We start from the raw sequence: 17902 nt of genomic DNA, 5'->3' as shown, positions 1-17902 counted from the left end.
TATCCAGCTTAATATGGTGATTAACTACTCAGTTTTTTCCATCTATTGATTTCTTCATCATATGGGCTAAGAGCAGGAATGGCAAGTTCATGGCACCATCCCTGCCTCTCTTCCATGCACACCCCCGCCCCCACCAAAAAAAAAAAAAAGCCCGCATGGCAGACACCACAATACTCTTTTCCACTGAACTCAGCCTCAGAGTCATTTCCCACAGTTCTCCAGGCAGCCACTACCAGTTGGTTCGGGTGGGGAATTGAAATTATGAGGTTGGGGATTCTTTGTGGCTTACAGTTTTGCTGTTAGTATCTTCTGATTACAAGGAACAGGGAACCTTAAGAAAAAGAGGATTTATTTTAAGGATACACATAGTTTGGAGTCAGAGTTGTTCAGGATCCAAGGCAAGTCATGAGACTGGATTCTAGCCCTATGGTCCATCTGTTCAACCTCTCATAACATATCTGTGTCTCTGTTTTTAATGTGCCCCCATTTCCCAACTGGCCAATCCTCTTTGTATTCCACAGTCTAAATGCTTCAGAGAGCTAATTTAACATGCTTCTTTAATTACCATTGTGTATATTACTAAGCGTAGCCTTGGTGCCAGATTTTGTCGTGGGTCATGAATAGGCAGCCCTTGGGTAGGCAGCCCATGGATACTGGTAATGTTTTCTTTTTTCTTTTTTTGGTAATGTTTTCTTTATCTTAGTGGTAGTTATCCAGGTGTGTTCACTTCATGAAAATTCAAAATTCAACACGTGCTTATGTGCAAGTTTCTTTGTTATATTTTAATAAGTTTATTTTTCTAAAAATAGTTGTGGCAAACTGATCTCATTTTCTTTTTTGAAGGCTTTATCAAACTAGTACATCAGGAGAATGTCATAGACATATATGTTCATCTTAAAGAAGACATCTTTTAAAATTTCCTAAGACCGTTATGTGCAGTTCAGAGAGATGTGGGCTGGATAGTAGAAGAGTTATGTGAATTCTTAACTAGTGGAACAACTTACCCCAAAACTGACAATCAAGATCAACCTGAAGATAGGTTTCTGTCATAATGTGTGAGGGTTCTGTTTAGTATAGAGAGGAAATACAGGCCAAGCATGTGGGATCAAGGGCTGGGCTCTTCTGCTTAATAGCTCTTTGACCTTAGGGAACTTTTCCTTCCATGCCTCAGTCTTTCTATCTATAAAATGGGAGTGATAGAGTCTACATCTTAAGATGGTTTAGAGTACTGAGTGAACATAAATAGTGTTCAGAATAGTAGGCCACTAATATGCAGGTAGAATTTGTACAGTGGCAGAGTACTTTATAATTAAATCACCAAGTTAAAGAGCAAGACAAGTCCCTGTTAGAAGAAATGTCCCCAAAGTGGTCAGATGAACATCTGTCAGGGATGCTGTAAAGAGGTCCCTTCCTTTAATGAAAAGGTTGGATTAGTTGATCTCTCAAGGTCTAGGATTCTTTGACAGTCTAATTGTGCCCTAAATACTTGAAGTTATAATTCTGCTTATGGAGTAGTTCTATAGAATTACTTGCCAAGAGGAGACGGGGTCACCCATAACAAAATGGGCATGCTTTGGAAACATCTGAGAACTCGGAAAGCCAGTAGCTCATCTTTCCAATGTTGGGTGAAAACATGAGAAAGATACATTGCCTCAACCTAGAGAAAAACACCGACCTGTAAAACTGAAGAAAGAAGAAAGAAACAGAGATTTGGCTGCTTCATTTGTTCTTTAAAATGAACACCTGCCTTTACACATCGTCTGAAATATACATTAGGCCCAATAGGAATATACACCTTCAGTAATCTGCCAACAATATCAAGGTAACTGCCTTGCTTTTTTTTGCAAGAAATTGTTTGCTAATTTTTTAAAAATCTGCTTTTATTATACTACAAAGCCATCAGGACTTTTTTTGGTGTAGAGCCCTCAGATTAAAGCCAAAGGCAATCAAACAAAACGAACAAAACTTAATGACTTGAGGAGTGGCCAAGATGGTGGAGCAGGAAGACCCTGAGCTCACCTCCTCCCAGAGGCACACCAAAATTGCAACTATTTATAGACAAAGTATCCATGAGAGGAACCTGAAGACTAGCAAAAAAGGTCTTCTAAGAGCTGACAGTTACAAAGAAGGAACCACAATGAGAAGGGGAGAAGGGGCAGAGATGCAATTAGTCAAGACTCATGCCCCCCAGGTAGGTGACACATGAATGGGAGGATAATTACAATTGCAGAAGTTCTCCCACAAAAGCAAGGGGTCCAAGCCCCACACTGGGCTTCCCATCCCAGGGATCCTGCACTGGGGAGACAAGCCCCTGGAACATTTGTCTTTGAAGGCCAGTGTAGGGAGACCCAGAGGTCTGTGGGAAATAGAGACCCCACTCTTAAATGGCACACACAGAATCTCACACACTCCAAGACCCAGGGCAGAAGCAGTAATTTGAAAGGAGGCTGGATCAAACCCACTTGCTGATCTTGGAGAGCCTCCTGAAGAGGCAGGAGGCAACTGAAATTCACCCTGGGCACATAGATGCCAGCAGCCGCCATTTTGGGGAGTTCAACCCACCATGAGGACACTGGCACTGGTAAGCACTACTTTGGAATCCTCCCTCTAGCTTATTAGTGCTGGAACCTACCTGCCCACCAGCCAGTCAGCACCCTCCTAGGATGCCCCAGGCCAGGTGCCCCAGATGGGCAGGGACACGACCTCACTCACCAGCAGAAAGGACCCCCTGAGGCCCCAGCCCTGCCCCAGGACACACCCTCACCTACCAGATGGCCCAGGACCCAGCCCCACCCAACTAGTGGGCCTACACCAGCTCTGGAACCTCCAGCCCCTCAGTCAGAGACCCCAGGACCAAGCTCCACCAGTGGGCTGACACTAGCCTTGGGAAGATGCCTCACCCACCAGTGGGGGGACACCAGCCCCATGAACACCAAGACCCTGCAGCCAGCTGTGTCAGGACCCGGTGCATTCACCAGCAAGCTAACACCAACTCCAGGATCACCAGGGCTCTGGCCCTGCCCACCTGCGGGCCAGCACCAAATCTGCAAACCCTGGCCCCCACAGCCAGAGACCCCAGGACCCATCTCCACCCATTAGTGGGCTAGCAGTAGCCCCAGGACCTGGCCTTGCCCACTAGTGGATGGGCATCAGCCCTGGGACCCCCTGGGCCCAAACCCTACCCACCAGTGGGCTGACCAAACCCCAGGACCACACAGACCACTGCCAGCCATGTCAAGATCACACCCACCCATTAGCAGGCCAGCACCACTCCAGGATGCCCTGGATCCTGGCCCTGCCCAATGGGAGGCCAAAACCAGCTCCAGGACACTTTGGGCCCCTCAGCCATCCATGTTAGGATCCGGCCCCACCTAATGGTGAGCCATCACCAGCTCTGGGTCACCTGGGACCCTTAGCCAGCCATATCAAGAAGCAGCCCCACCCACCAGCATCCCACACCAGCCCCAGGACACTCCTGGGCCATGGCCCCACCCATCAGTAGGCCAACACTAGCTCCGGGACCCCCAGCCCAGCATTCAGCCACTCTGGGACCAAGCTCCACCCACCAATGGGCTAGCACTATCCCTGGGACCCCCAGGCGGGATCTGTAGACAGTTGCCTCATGACCCAGCCCTGCCCACTGGTGAGCTGGCACAAGGACCAGGACACCCTTGGCTGTGCAGTCAGCCATGCCAAGACCCAGCCTAAACAAAATAGAGCCTTAAAACCAACTGGAATGATGGCCAGCAACACCTACCAGCATGCCCACAGTAGTCAGCCGACCACAATAGAAGGTCCCAAGCAGCCCACATAAGAGGGCACCCCTAAAGCAAGTAGCTCTGGTAACCACAGGAGAGTGTGCTGCCAGGACCCATAGGACATGTCCTGCATAAGGCCACTTCTCCATGATTGGGAAACATAACCAACCAACTAAATACATAGAAATAAAAACAGGAAATTAGGCAAAATGAGGCAACAGAGAGATATATTCCAAATAAAGGAAAAGAAAAAAAACCTCCAAAGAAGAACTAAGTGAAGTGCAGATAAGCAAATCTACTTGATAGAGAGTTCAAGGCAATGATCATAAAGATGCTCAAAGAAGAGCCTCCTTCTGTCTCTCTCATCCTGTAAGAACCTTGAAACATCCTTCAGGTGGCTCCTATCTTGTGGGAATGTTATTCACAGAAAATCATATCACCTTGTAAGGCCTTCCTCTGGTCTCAGGGAAGGTATAAAGGAAAGTAGGAGGGGCCGGACGGAGGGGTCAATGGTTGCCTGGAGAGGTGGCTATCGACAGAACCACAGGCAGGGAGGAAGCTGTGCTAATTAACTGGATCTGGCTCTACAGCTTCCTTAGTCTCCTAAGCCCAGGATGATACCTGCCTCCCTCAGTGTGCTCTGGCTAAGCTTAGAAATGCTTCCTTAGGAGGAGACTGAATAAATTTGAGTTTTGAAGTCAGAGGCCCCAGATCTGAATACCAGTTAAGCCACTTCCTGGCTGGGTGATTCTACCAAGTTAACTTATCCTCTCTCAGTTTCAGTTTTCTCATCTGAAAATGTGCATAAAATCAGAACCTCTCTCTGTGGATTTTTGGTGAGGATTAAATGAAAAGGTTCTCAGAACTGTGAAAATATAAAATGAGTACTAAATAAATATCATTAGTTGCTGTGGGGGAAAAAAAAGATGCTCAAAGAACTCAGGAGAAGAATGAATGAAAAGAGTGAGAAGTTAGAAGTTTTTAACAAAGAGTTAGAAAATATATAGAAGAACCAAACAGAGGTGAAGAATTCAATAACTGAAATTAAAAATATACTAGAAGGAATCAACAGTAGATTAGATAATATAGAGGAACATATCAGTGATTTGGAAGACAGAGTAATTACTGTCTGAAATTACTGAAACTGAACTGAAAAAATAATAAAAAGAAATGAGGACAGTTTAAGAAACCTCTGGGACAACATCAAGCATACTAACATTCACATAATAGGGGTTCCAGAAGGAGAAGAGAGAGAGAAGGGGGCAGAGAAATATTTGAAGACATAATAGCTGAAAACGTCCCTTCCTGGGAAAGGGAAATAGACATCCAGATCCAGGAAGCACAGTGAGTCTCAACATGATTGACTGAAAGAGAACCACACCAAGACACATTGTAATTAAAATGGTGAAAATTAAAGATAAATAGAAAATATTAAAAGCAGCAAGGGAAAAGCAGCAAGTTATATACAAAGGAACTCCCGTAAGGCTATCAGCTGGCTTTTCAGGAGAAACTCTGCAGGCCAGGAGGGAGTGACACAATATATTTAAAATGATGATAAGGAAAAACCTACAACCAAGAATACTCTACCCAGCAAGGCTCTCATTCAGATTTGATGGAGAGATCAAAAGTTTTACAGACAAGCAAAAGTTGAAAGAGTTCAGCATCACCAAACCAGTGTTACAAGAAATGTTAAAGGGACTTCTCTGAGCAAAAAAGAGAAGGCCACAACTAAGAACATAAAAATTACAAAATGAAAAAGCTCATCAGTAAAGGCAAATAACTACTTTAAATGTAAATGGACTAAATGCTCCAATCAAAGACATAGAATGGCTACAAAAACAAGACCCACATATATGCTGCCTACAAAAGACTCAGTTAAGATCTAAAGACACACACAGACTGAAAGTGAGGGGATGGAAAAAGGTATTTTATACAAATAGAAACAAAAAGGAAGCCGAGGTAGCAATATTTATATCAGACAAAATAGATCTTAAAACAAAGATTGTAACAAGAGACAAAGAAGGACATTACATAATGATCAAGAGATCAATCCAATGAGAAGATATAACAATTGTAAATATATATGGACTCAGCACAGGAGCATTTATTTATTTATTTATTTTTAAATTTATTTATTTTTTATTTTATTTATTTTTGGCTGTGTTGGGTCTTCGTTGCTGTGCATGGGCTTTCTCTAGTTGCAGTGAGCGGGGGCTACTCTTCATTGCTGTGTGCAGGCTTCTCATTGCAGTGGCTTCTCTTGTTGCAGAGCATGGGCTCTAGGCACATGGGCTTCAGTTGTTGTGGCGCATGGGCTCAGTAGTTGTGGCTCGCAGGCTCTAGAGCACAGGCTCAGGAGTTGTGGTGCACGGGCTTAGTTGCTCCGTGGCATGTGGGATCTTCCCAGACCAGGGCTCGAACCCGTGCCCCCTGCATTGGCAGGCAGATTCTTAACCACTGCGCCACCAGGGAAGTCCCAGCACAAGAGCATTTAAATACAAAGAGCAAATATTAATAGACATAAAGGGAGAAATTGACAGTAAAACAATAATAGGGGACTTTAACAACACACAGATAGCAATGGACAGCTCTTCCAGGGAGAAAATCAATAAGGAAACACTGGCCTTAAACAACACATTAGACTAGATGGACTTAATAGATATATATAGAACATTTCATCCAAAAGCAGCAGAATACATATTCTTTTCAGGTGCACATGAAATGTTCTCCAGGGTAGATCATATGCTAGGCCACAAAACGAGTCTCAGTAAATTTAAGAAGATTGAAGTTATATAAAGCCTCTTTCTGATCACAAACCTATGAGACTAGAAATCAACTGTAAGAAAAAAACTACAAAAAACACAAACACGTGGAGGCTAAACAATATACTACTAAACAACGAATGGGTCACTGAAGAAATCGAAGAAATTAAAAAAGAAATCTGGAGAAAAATGAAAATGAAAACACAATGACCCAAAATCTACGAGATGCAGCAAAAGCAGTTCTAAGGGGCTTCCCTGGTGGCGCAGTGGTTGAGAGTCTGCCTGCCGATGCAGGGGACATGGGTTTGAGCCCTGGTCTGGGAAGATCCCACATGCCACAGAGCAACTGGGCCCGTGGGCCACAATTACTGAGCCCGCGCGTCTGGAGCCTGTGCTCCGCAACGGGAGAGGCCGCGATAGTGAGAGGCCCGCGCACCGCCATGAAGAGCGGTCCCCACTTGCTGCAACTAGAGAAAGCCCTCACACAGAAACAAAGACCCAACACAGCCATAAATAAATAAATAAATAAATAAATAAATAAAATTTTTATAAATAAACAAACTCAAAATGGATTAAAGACTTAAATGTAAGACCTGAAACCATAAACTCCTGAAAGAGAAATAGGCAGTACTCTCTTTGACATTGGTCTTAGCAATACTTTTTTTTTTTTCATATATCTCCAGGCAAAGGCAACAACAGCAAAAATTTAAAAAAGGAACTACATCAAACTATAAAGTTTTGCACAGTGAAGGAAGCTATCAGCAAAATTAAAAGGCCACCTACTGAATGGGAGAACCTATTTGCAAATGATATATTCAATAAGGGATTAATATCCAAAATACACAAAGAACTCATACAACTCAACATCAAAGAACAAACAACCCAATTTTAAAATGGCCAGAGATCTGGATGGACATCTTTCCAAAGAAAACATACAGATGGCCAACAGGCATGTGAAAAGGATGCTGAACATCACTTATCATCAGGGAGATGCAAATCAAGACCACAATGAGATATCACCTCACATCTGTCAGAATGGTTATTATAAAAAAGATAACAAATAACAATTGTTGGCCAGGATGTGGAGAAAAGGGAACCCTCATGCACTTTTGGTGGGAATGTAAATTGGTGCAGCCACTGTGGAAAACAGTAAGGAGGTTTCTCAAAAAATTAAAAATAGAGCTACCATATGATCCAGAAATTCTACTTCTGTATATTTATCTGAAGAAAATGAAAACACTAATTAGAAAAGCTATATGCACCCCTATATTCATTGCAGCATTATTTACAATAGTCAAGATATGGAAACAACCTAAGTGCCCATCAAAAGATGAAAGATTAAGAAGATGTGATCCACACACACACACACAGGACTATTACTCAGCCACAAAAAAAAGAATGACATTTTACCATTTGTGACAACATGGATGGATCAGAGGGTGTTATGCTAAGTGATATAAGTCAGACAGAGAAAGACAAATATTGCATAATATCACTTATTGTGGAATCTAAAAAACAAATGAAAGTGAGCCCATGCGCTCTGGAGCCCAGGTACCACAACTAGAGAGAAGCCTGTGTTGCAACGAAGAGCCCACCTACTGCAACTAAAATAAAAATAAATAATAAATAAATAAAAAATAAAAATAAATATTTTTAAAAATTTTAAAAAATAAAATAAAAAATAAAAAACAACGTTTTTCCATTTTGAAACAGCGGACTGAATATCTTTTCACACCCCAATATCTCACTGAAAAGGCAGAAGAAGAAATAGAAAAATACAATAGAAGATTAACTATCCAGGAATCTAAATACCAAAAACATCCAAATAAAGGAATTTCTCTAAAAAAAACAAAAAAACAAAAAACAAAGGAACAAACATAACAAAACAGAAACAGAGTCATAGATACAGAGAACAAACAGGTGTTGCCAGAGCGAAGGGGGCTAGGGGGAGGAGAGAAATAAGTGAGGGAAGATTAAGAGGTACAAACTTTCAGTTACAAAATGAATGAGTCATAGGTATGAAATATACAGCATGAGGAATATAGTCAATAATTAGGTAATATCTTTGTATGGTGACAGATGACAACTAGACTTATCATGGTGATCGTTTTGAAATGTATAGCAATATTGAATCACTGTGTTGTATACCAGGAACTAATATAGTGTTATAATTCAATTCTCCTTCAAAAACAAACCAACCAACAAACAAACTCATAGAAAAAGAGATCAAATTTATGACTACCAGTGGTGAGGGGAGGGGAAATTAAATGAAGACAGTCAAAAGGTACAAACTTCTAGTTACAGGATAAATAAGTATTAGAGATGTAATGTACAACATGATAAATATAATTAACACTGTTGTATGTTATAAATGAAAGTTGTTGGAAGAGTAAGTCCTAAGAGTTCTCATCACAAGGAAAAATGTATGTTTTCTATTTCTTTAGTTTTGCATCTATATGAGATGATGGATGCTCACTAAACTTATTGTGGTCATCATTTCATGATGTATGTAAGTCAAATTGTATTGTACACCTTAAACTTATACAGTGCTGTATGTCAATTATAACTCAGTAAAACTGGGAAAAAGTCAGCAAATTATTATTTAAAGTAAAAAAATTAAAACTTAATGGCTTGAGATTTTTGATATGTATTTATACTATTAAATAGCAAAGTAACAGAGATCCAGAAATGTAATATTTACTCAAAGAAAAATGGTCTTAAAAAGTCAGGAGAAAATGCCCCTTACAGCTCCTTGCTGCAACTTCATCTCAAGAGAACATAGGAGAAAACCCTAAAAAGGGGTCACTTTATTTAGGGTTAAATGATTCTATGAACACAGAACCATTCAACTATATATGGAAATATAAAATTCTCAATATTGGTCAAACAAACACAAAATCTCCAAGTGGCTTAATAAGTGTACAAATTCTCAAAATTGTATTTCCTATTATTACAAGTGTTTATATTTCTAGTTACATTTTTCCTATCTATAATCTTAAGCATTAAGTATTTTAGAAACATATTGTACTTACAATATACATACAAAAAAGTACACATATCTTAGGTGGACAATATGAATTTTTACAAACTACACATACCCATGTAATAAGCCCCTAGATAAAAACTGAACATTAACACTGTTTTGAAATTTTTTATTCACTTTCAAGAGGAAAAAATTAATGTTCTATTCTGGATACATGGTGGTATGGCATGTAACTTTAAAAGCAACATTCCCATCTTGAACATCTTCTGGGACTTTCTGTTTTTTTTTCACTTTTATTTATTTATTTATTTGGCTGCGTTGGGTCTTAGTTGCGGCACAGGGGATCTTCGATGAGGCATGCGAGATCTTTCGTTTTGGTGCACGGGCTTCTCTCTAGTTGTGGCTTGTGGGCTCCAGAGCACGTGGGCTAGGTAGTAGCAGCATTTGTGCTCTCTAGATGCGGTGCGCGGGCTCTAGAGTGCGCACGCTTAGTTGCCCCACAGCATGTGGGATCTTAGTTCCTGGACCAGGGATCGAACCCACGTCCCCTGCATTGTAAGGCGGATTCTTAACAACTGGACCACCAGGGAAGTCCCCCTTCTAGGACTTTCAGTATCACTTGTGGTAGACAAAATAATAGCTTCCTAAAGATAGCCGTGTCCTAATCCCCAGAACCTGTGAATATGTTTCCTTACATACCAAAAGAGTCTTTGCAGGTGTGATTGAATTAAGGCTTCTGAGATGGGAAGATTATCCTGAACTATCTGAGTGGATCCAATGTAATGAATTATAAGGGTCTTTTTAAGTAAAAGAGGCAGGCAGGAGAGCCAGAGAAGGAGATGTGACAAGGGAAGCAGATGTCAGAAAGAGCATAAGCCAAGGAATGTGGGTAGCCTCTAGAAACTGGAAAAGGCAAGGAAGCAGATTCTCCCCTGCAGCCTAAGGAAGACAAAACTACTGATACCTTTGTTTTTTTTAATTGAGATATAATTGACATATAACATTATATTAGGTTCAGGTGTACAACACAAGGGTTTGACATATGTGTATCTTATGAAATGATCACCACAATAAATCTAGTTAACATTGATCACCACACATAGTTATAAAAATTTTTCTTGTGATGATATCTACACTGCTTCTTTGATTTTAGCCCCTCAAAACCCATTTCAGACTCCTAACCTCCAGAACTGGAAGATAATACAATCGTATTTTTAAGCCACTAAGTTTTATGTAATTTGTTACAGCAGCGGTAGGAAACTAATACGCCATCTGGAGTCTGGTGAATCTGTGTCCAGAATCATATATCTTATTGCCTATCTAATAGCTTCATGTGGCTATCTCATAGGCATCTCAAACCTAACATCACAAATTAAACCTTTCTTTTTAACTCCCCAAACCTGCTCACTCCTTCAGCTTTTCTCATCTTGGTAAATGGCACCAATCACCCAACTACTAATGCCAGACATCTGGAAGTCAACCTTGTTTCCTTCGTTTTCTCTGTCATCCTCTCATACCCAATCCATAATGAAGTTGCATCAATTCTACTTCCAAACTAAATATCATATCGATCCACTTCAAATGAGTTTCACTGCCACCATTTTTTTTACAATTACTTTTATTTTATTCTCTTTAATATGGAATGTGTGCATATACTACAAAATACAAAAGATATAAGTAGGAATTCAGTGAAAAGTCTATCTCCTCCCAGCCCTTCCAGATGCAATTGGTGGTACCAGGTTGTTTGTATGTGTATGTTTGTGTGTGTGTGTGTGTGTTTGTGTGTGTATTTCAGAGGCTTTTTTTTCCCACTGCTACCATTCTTGACTCTCACCCAATCCCTTCTCCACAGAACAGCCAAAGTGATATTTAAAAAAGAAATCTCCTAGCACTTCCTTGCATGAAACCCCTTAATGTCTGTCCTTTTGTGGCTGATATGACCTTTTGGTGGCTCCAAGCTAGCTGCAGGGGAACTAACAGTTCACAAGTATTCCGCAAATTAGAGCATCATTAACTGAAAGACGTCAAGTGCAAAAGTTTGATTGGACTTGAAATTCACTTTATAGCAAGAACCGTCAATGAATTGTTGGGCTGTTTAAATAGTTTCGCCTGTGATAAATTCTTTAATGGTTGTAAAAAAAATATTTTAATGTTTTGTATCACCAGCTCAAAGCTTCTTGTCAATGGTGACTAGGAATTTGAAACGATCATTAGAAAGTCTTCATCAGGAGTTGTGTGAGGCCTTTCCCGCCAGTTTCTCTGCCACCTATGTGCTCCTCCCTGCAGCAGGAAGGCCTGGGGGTTCCAAGCAGGGGAGGCAGAGGCTGAGCTCATTATAAGGATCAGCTGGTCTCTGCCTTGCCTGGGTCATCATCAGCACTCCACTGAGCCCTCTAGCAGACACGGTTCTGGAGTGGCACAGCTTCACTCAGGAGAGGGCTCTGGGTCGACCCCCAGACGACCGTATTGTTTTGGTCATGCCTATGAAATGACTGCGTGACTGGAAGGCGTAAGAAATTACATCTCGGGCCCAAGGCCAAAACAACTGCCTCGTGCGGCGCTCGGCTTCCGAACTTTCGCGTGGCAGGCAGACGAGCCCCGCCGGGGCGGGACACTGGCCGGCCGCCCAGGGCTGTGCCACGACCACGGAAGGCGCCACCCCGCCCCGGCCTCCTCGCGCAGCCAATCGCAGAATTCCTCCCCGCTCACGTAAGGCGCGTCGGCAGATTCGGGTGGGAATGCAGGGCGCGCGGGCTGTGCGGGGTGGGGGTCGAGGCGCGTCATCGCCCGCGGGACCGAGTGGCGGAAGCCAAGGGGGCGGTCTCGCGCCGGCCTGCTTTCCGGCACGGCGCTCAGCTCTCGTCCGCAAGGCCCGGCAGCGGCAGCGGCGACGCGGGAGGAACGGCGGAGCGGCGCCTGGTGAGACCCGCGCGCCCGCCGGGGACTCGGGGGAGGCGGGCTCGGGGAGCGCAGCCTCCGGGCCCGCACGCCGAGGCCTCAGCTCCCCGGCCAGAGGCTCCGCACCCGGCCCGGCCTCGCTCTGTCTCCCGCGGGCCTGCACGCCAGGGCCGCTCTTTAGTTCCGCTGTGGGCTCAGCCTTTGGCCCGTGGAGCAGACGGGTGGAGTGCGGACCCCGGTCGAATAACCGGGAGTGGGGCGCGGGGTGTTAGAGGGAGGCCAGCTGCACTCCATCCCACCGGCTGTCCTGAAAGATAGCGAGCATCCCGTCACGGAGGTGTGCAGGAGAGGGCGGAGAGCTCCGTGACGGACAAGTGGCCCCGGGGTGTAAAGGGTTGGACTGAAAGATCATCTTGAGGGTCTGCGCCCCTCCCTGACTGTATTCTGAGTCTGGGCTTCCTTGGAAGCTTGTTATGCGTTTATTTTCCCCCCAATCCGGAGCACACTTGTAAAAAAGCACGAATAAGTATTTTTTTGGAATCCTGGTGGAGAAGAGGGGTGTGGTACAGCTTGGCATTTAGAGATAACTGGTTAAGCCGAATATGGAAGCTCAGAAAGAAGTCACACCAGAGTTTCTGAATTTCAGACCCTCCTGATTCCTGTGTCATCCCGTCTGCACTGAGGGAAGAGAGTGATACATCATATGTTCCCTTCATTCCCATGGTGCCTGGCAGGACCAGGCATAAGGAAGGTTCTCACTCATGGGTGTTTATGAAATGAACAGACACAGGCAAACACTGGATATGGGCACTATCTTGAATGCTGATTTGGTATTTGGTTCTGGTAATTGTTAACTGTGATTTGGGGCAAGTAAATTGGTTTTCGCTGTACCTCAGTGTGCCCGTTTGTGAAATCGGGCTAATAAGATAGGGCTGTGAGGATGATGTGAGTTAATGCTTGTAAAGCTCTTAACACAGTGCTTGGCAGTTGTTTACTTTGATGGTTTCCTCTGCTCAGAGACTGTTTGAGCAAAGTGTTTGTCTTTTTCCATAGTTGAGTGGGACAACAGTATTTATTTTTCTGGACAGGGTCACTCACCTTTTGTCAGTATTTGTAATGGTCAGTCTTGAGTTGAAAGAATGCAGGTTTCTCAGAGATTGCCAGTGAGTTCAAGGTGAAGGTGTATTTTTCAGGTATTTTTCTGGTTTTAGTGCCTCTGGTTACTAACTATTACGGAATTGAGTGAAATGGATGTAAATATCCAATCCACCTGCTTTCTGAGCTTTAGGGTTTAAGGACTGTGGACAGTGCATCTTCAGTGTCCATTTAAGAGATTTCTTGTTTTTAATAAAATACTTCAAATATGCTGAAAAGGACAGAACAGTACGACACTCTACCAATCATCAAGATTGAAGACATATTAACATGTTACCATGTTAGTTTCAGACCTCTACTTATGTTTTTTTATAAATGTTTACATAGACAACAAAAATCCTTTAGGCCCTCTTTTCCTTTCCCTTCCCTTCTCCTTCAGACGTAACTACTTTCCTGAGTTGCTGTGTAATTTTACTACAGATTAATAAACAACATACAGTAATGTTTTACATATTTTAAAAAATGGCCCTTTTTATCTAACTTTTTAGAATTTTGTTTTCCTCTAATGTTATGTTTTTGAGGTTTATCAATATTGACACACTTAGACATAGTCCATTTGTTTTCATTGCTGACTAGGATTCCATTGTGTAAAGAAACTAGTTTTATCTTGTTTTACATTGCACTTTATGCAACTTAAATCCTCCTGTTATAGTTTAAGTCCATTATGTCACATTTATTCATTCCATACTGGTCATGGAGACTTTGGTCACAGTTCTTAGTATAAAAATGGATCCTTGGGCATGACATTTTATACAGAACAAATAATAATGTACACTAGGCGGAGAAAGAAAATTTGTTAATTTTGTTCCTGGTGCTTCTGTTTGGGAAAGTGAACTGGTGAAGATCTATTATGTGGCCAGGTGTCATGTACTAGATTGTAAGTTCCTAAAAATCAGAGGTGAGGTCTTTCTCAGCTCTGTCTCTCAGTTTTTGTTTTGTTTTGTTTTGGCCATGCCATGTGGCACGTGGGATCTTGGTTCCCCGAGCAGGGATCAAACCCACGCCCCCTGCATTGGAAGCGTGGAGTCTTAACCACTGGACTGCCAGGGAAGTCCCTCTCAGTTTTCTTTACAGTGCTCTGCACAGAGTCAATTCTCAATAAGTGTTTGTGACATTGGTCATTTTTACTTCCAGGGCTCTCATAACCCTACATATATTTGAAAAGTTGATGGCCAGCAATTTTCAAAATTGCACTTTTATGTTTGATATTTCTAATGCCTTTGAACTTTCCCATTTTACCACTTAATTCAGAAACATAAGAGCAGTTAAAAAAACAAGGTATGCAACAACAGTGTAGCATATGTTACTAACTGCATGATACACACTCTATGTATTTATAAAATATATTTGTATTTATATGTGTGAAGAAATGTATATTTATTTGTATATGCATAGTTTATCTGCAGAAGGATAGATAAGAAACTAGTAATTCTAACCATCCAGGGAGAAGAACTACATGTCTGGGAACACAGATGGGAAGACTTTTTGCTCTATAGCCTCTTGTGCCTTTTCAATTTTAAACCATGTGAATGTACTACCTAATCAAAAAAAATAAGTTAGTTAAATAAAAAATTATTTTTAAAAAAGAATTCTCCCCTTAACAAAGGATTTTTACCATTTTTTTCCCCCTGAGATTTAACTTTCTTCCTTAAAAAAGTTTTGGCCTTAGTAACATTGTTTTATTTTTCATAGTTTGTGTATATGGCTACCTTACTTTCAGTTTTGGTATAATAACCTTTGAGTTACTTGGTAAATACTAACATTTTAGAATTGCCCAATGGAAAGTTTACTATTCTCTTAAAATAAATACAAATTTATCAACCATAAATGATTTGCTTTGCCTCACCCAGCAAATTAAATATCACCAACAATTTATTCAGCTCAAATTTAATGATGAGTGGAAAAAGGTTTATGTACAAGAACACTTAGGACAACCGTTTTTGGAAAAATATTTTTGTCTCTTTGGTTAGGTAGTGCTTAGATCTCACAAATACAACTCGCTTGACGAATGCTCACTTCACTATTTTACAAATGCTTTCCATTGGGTGGAATTAGCTCTTACTGGAGATTATAAATTCTGAATGGGCCTAATGATGGGCAATTTGTGATTATAGAAGTTCTAGCCTATGAGAGATGAGATATCAATAGCAGAAGGCTACTGACGAGATTTCCACTGAGTTTCAGAGTCTACCCTGATTGAAAAGGCAGCTCCCCTTTTATTGGCATCTTTACTCAAGCTTCTCTGGATTCCTGATTGCAAATTCTGAATATTGATACACTTCAAGAGACATAAGCATTGAGATCAGTCCATGAAGTGAAATTTTACATTGATATAAGGAAGTTTAAAAAGCTCCTTGAAACATAGCTCTTATCCCTTGCCCCTGGTTTTTACTTTTTGAAAGGAGGGTATAGAATGGTGGGGGGATGGGTGGGCAAAGGAGTTGAGGAATAGTATATGTGTGTATGATGGGGCCACACTGCTGAGAGGGAGGCAGCCACGAAGAGGGGTGGAGTAAGGAGGAACTGAGGTTTATGCGAAGGCTTTCCAGAAGAGATGACACTTAGCCTTAGTTCTAAAGGATGAGGAAGAATCCAGGCAAGAGGGAAAGGAAGTTTTAGGTAGAGGAGCTTGCATCTAGAAAGGCACAGAGATATGGAGACCCACAGGTTGAACTGCAGGCACTTTGGCATGGCTTTGGTTCAGAGTAAGGATAGTTAGTTGTAAGGGGACAAATGGTTGGAAGGATGAACTAAGTCCAGATCAGCAATTTGGAATTTATCCATAGGTGGTATATCCTGTTTAGCAGTGTAATCAGATTTATAAACTTTGGAAAGATCACCCTGAAAGTTTTTGGGAGGCAGGGCAAGACTAGAGACGGGCAAACCTCTTTGACAGCTGTTAGAATAGTTCTGACCTAAGATCAGGGATTGGACTGGGGGATGTTCTGGTGGGTGGGGATGGAGAGGAGATAGATTTGAAAGATTCATTCAGGAGGTTGAATTGACAGGACTGAGGAGGTACAGGGTGAGGAGCAGAGAAGACAAGGATGTCAAGGCATTTGGATGAGTGGAAGTTCATAACAGAGTTAGAGAATAAGGAAGGAGGAACAGGTTTGGAAAAGAAAGTGAGTTCAGTTTGGGACAGTGACTTTGACGTGCCTATGGGACAGGAGATAGCTGGTAGGTATTTGGAGTTGTCAAGTGTGTAGGTACTGGCTATGGATGCTAATGAGGCCTTGAAGGTAGGGGTTTTTGTTTCATCTTAACTCATCTTTTCCTCAGCACTAATCACAGTGCTTTGTATATAGTGTGTAGCGTGAGGGTGAATAGCTCACATTCCTTACAGGTGTGATCTTGAATCTTGGGGAAGTAATTTCCTCTCTTAAGACTTGTGTTTTTCTCTTTCTGTAAGTGGGGAAGTTGAACTAGATCAGTGGTTCTCAACCAAACTTTCGCTCTAGTCTGGTATGTTTGGATCAATTGTGAGGAATGGCAAGTAATTTTTAATTAATAATAAAGAGCTGATGTTTGCTTGCCTTTTCAATGAGAGTTGATTTATATTAAACTCTTTTTAAATTGCATTCCAGCATGCTTTCTTAAGTGTAAGAGAAAAGGGTGGAGTCATAGTTGGTCTGCTGGAATTTCATAACTTGATATACCAGTTGGGTGTGTCACACAGAAGGGGGGTGGAAAAAAGTTAAGAATCACTATACTAAACGGTGCTTAAGGACTTAAGACTGCAAAATTTTACGTTTATATCTAGGACCTATCATTCTGATTATAAAGAATTTTTATTTTTTGTGTTTATAATGTCTTTTTAAAATTTATTTTTTACTGAAGTATAGTTGAACTACAATGTTGTGTTAATTACTGCTGTACAGCAAAGTGACTCATTTATACATATATATACATTCTTTTTCATATTCTTTTGCATTATGGTTTATCATAGGATATTAATTTTTATTTTTGCGACTTCAGGAACTCTATTTTAAGAACCTCTCAAAAAGAAAAAAACAAGTCATGGAGAAGAAGGAGAATAACCGAAAGCTTCGGGTTTGTGTTGCTACTTGCAACCGTGCTGATTATTCTAAACTCGCCCCAATCATGTTTGGCATTAAAATGGAACCTGAGTTCTTTGAACTTGACGTGGTGGTACTTGGCTCTCACCTGATAGATGACTATGGGTAAGATGAAAGCATTTTCTTACGATATTCTTCATTGCAACATGATGTACTGGTGAGACCTTCGGTCTTGGAGCTGTGTGGACTTGGCTTCAAATCCCAATTCTACCACTTAGTTTTTAGGTGGCCTTGGAGAAGTTGCCTAGCATCTCTGAGCCTCAGGTT

At 41.6% G+C, this 17902-nt stretch overlaps 1 protein-coding gene across 7 annotated transcripts in view; it reads left to right on the top strand.

The window, feature by feature from the left end:
- The first annotated feature begins 3667 nt into the window (after window positions 1–3667).
- The window catches only part of GNE (glucosamine (UDP-N-acetyl)-2-epimerase/N-acetylmannosamine kinase), a 61531-nt gene continuing 47296 nt past the window's right edge, over window positions 3668–17902 (top strand). For 3 of the 7 annotated variants that reach the window (XR_014247550.1, XR_014247551.1, XR_014247552.1), the window contains exon 1: window positions 17535–17740. Coding sequence is in view for 2 of the 7 variants with exons in the window: in XM_082402334.1 (XP_082258460.1) it covers window positions 17577–17740 (164 nt within the window). In the remaining 5 variants the exon portion in view is untranslated. Of the gene's footprint in view, window positions 12213–12287; window positions 12423–17534; window positions 17741–17902 lie in introns of those variants that run through there. The other 4 variants (XM_082402334.1, XM_082402333.1, XM_082402336.1 and 1 more) reach the window with 3 other exon arrangements.

The sequence above is a fragment of the Balaenoptera borealis genome (genome assembly GCF_965194805.1).
Source record: "Balaenoptera borealis genome assembly, chromosome: 8".
In the NCBI taxonomy this organism is placed as follows: Eukaryota; Metazoa; Chordata; class Mammalia; order Artiodactyla; family Balaenopteridae; genus Balaenoptera; species Balaenoptera borealis.
This window is presented reverse-complemented; position numbering and strand designations above follow the sequence as displayed.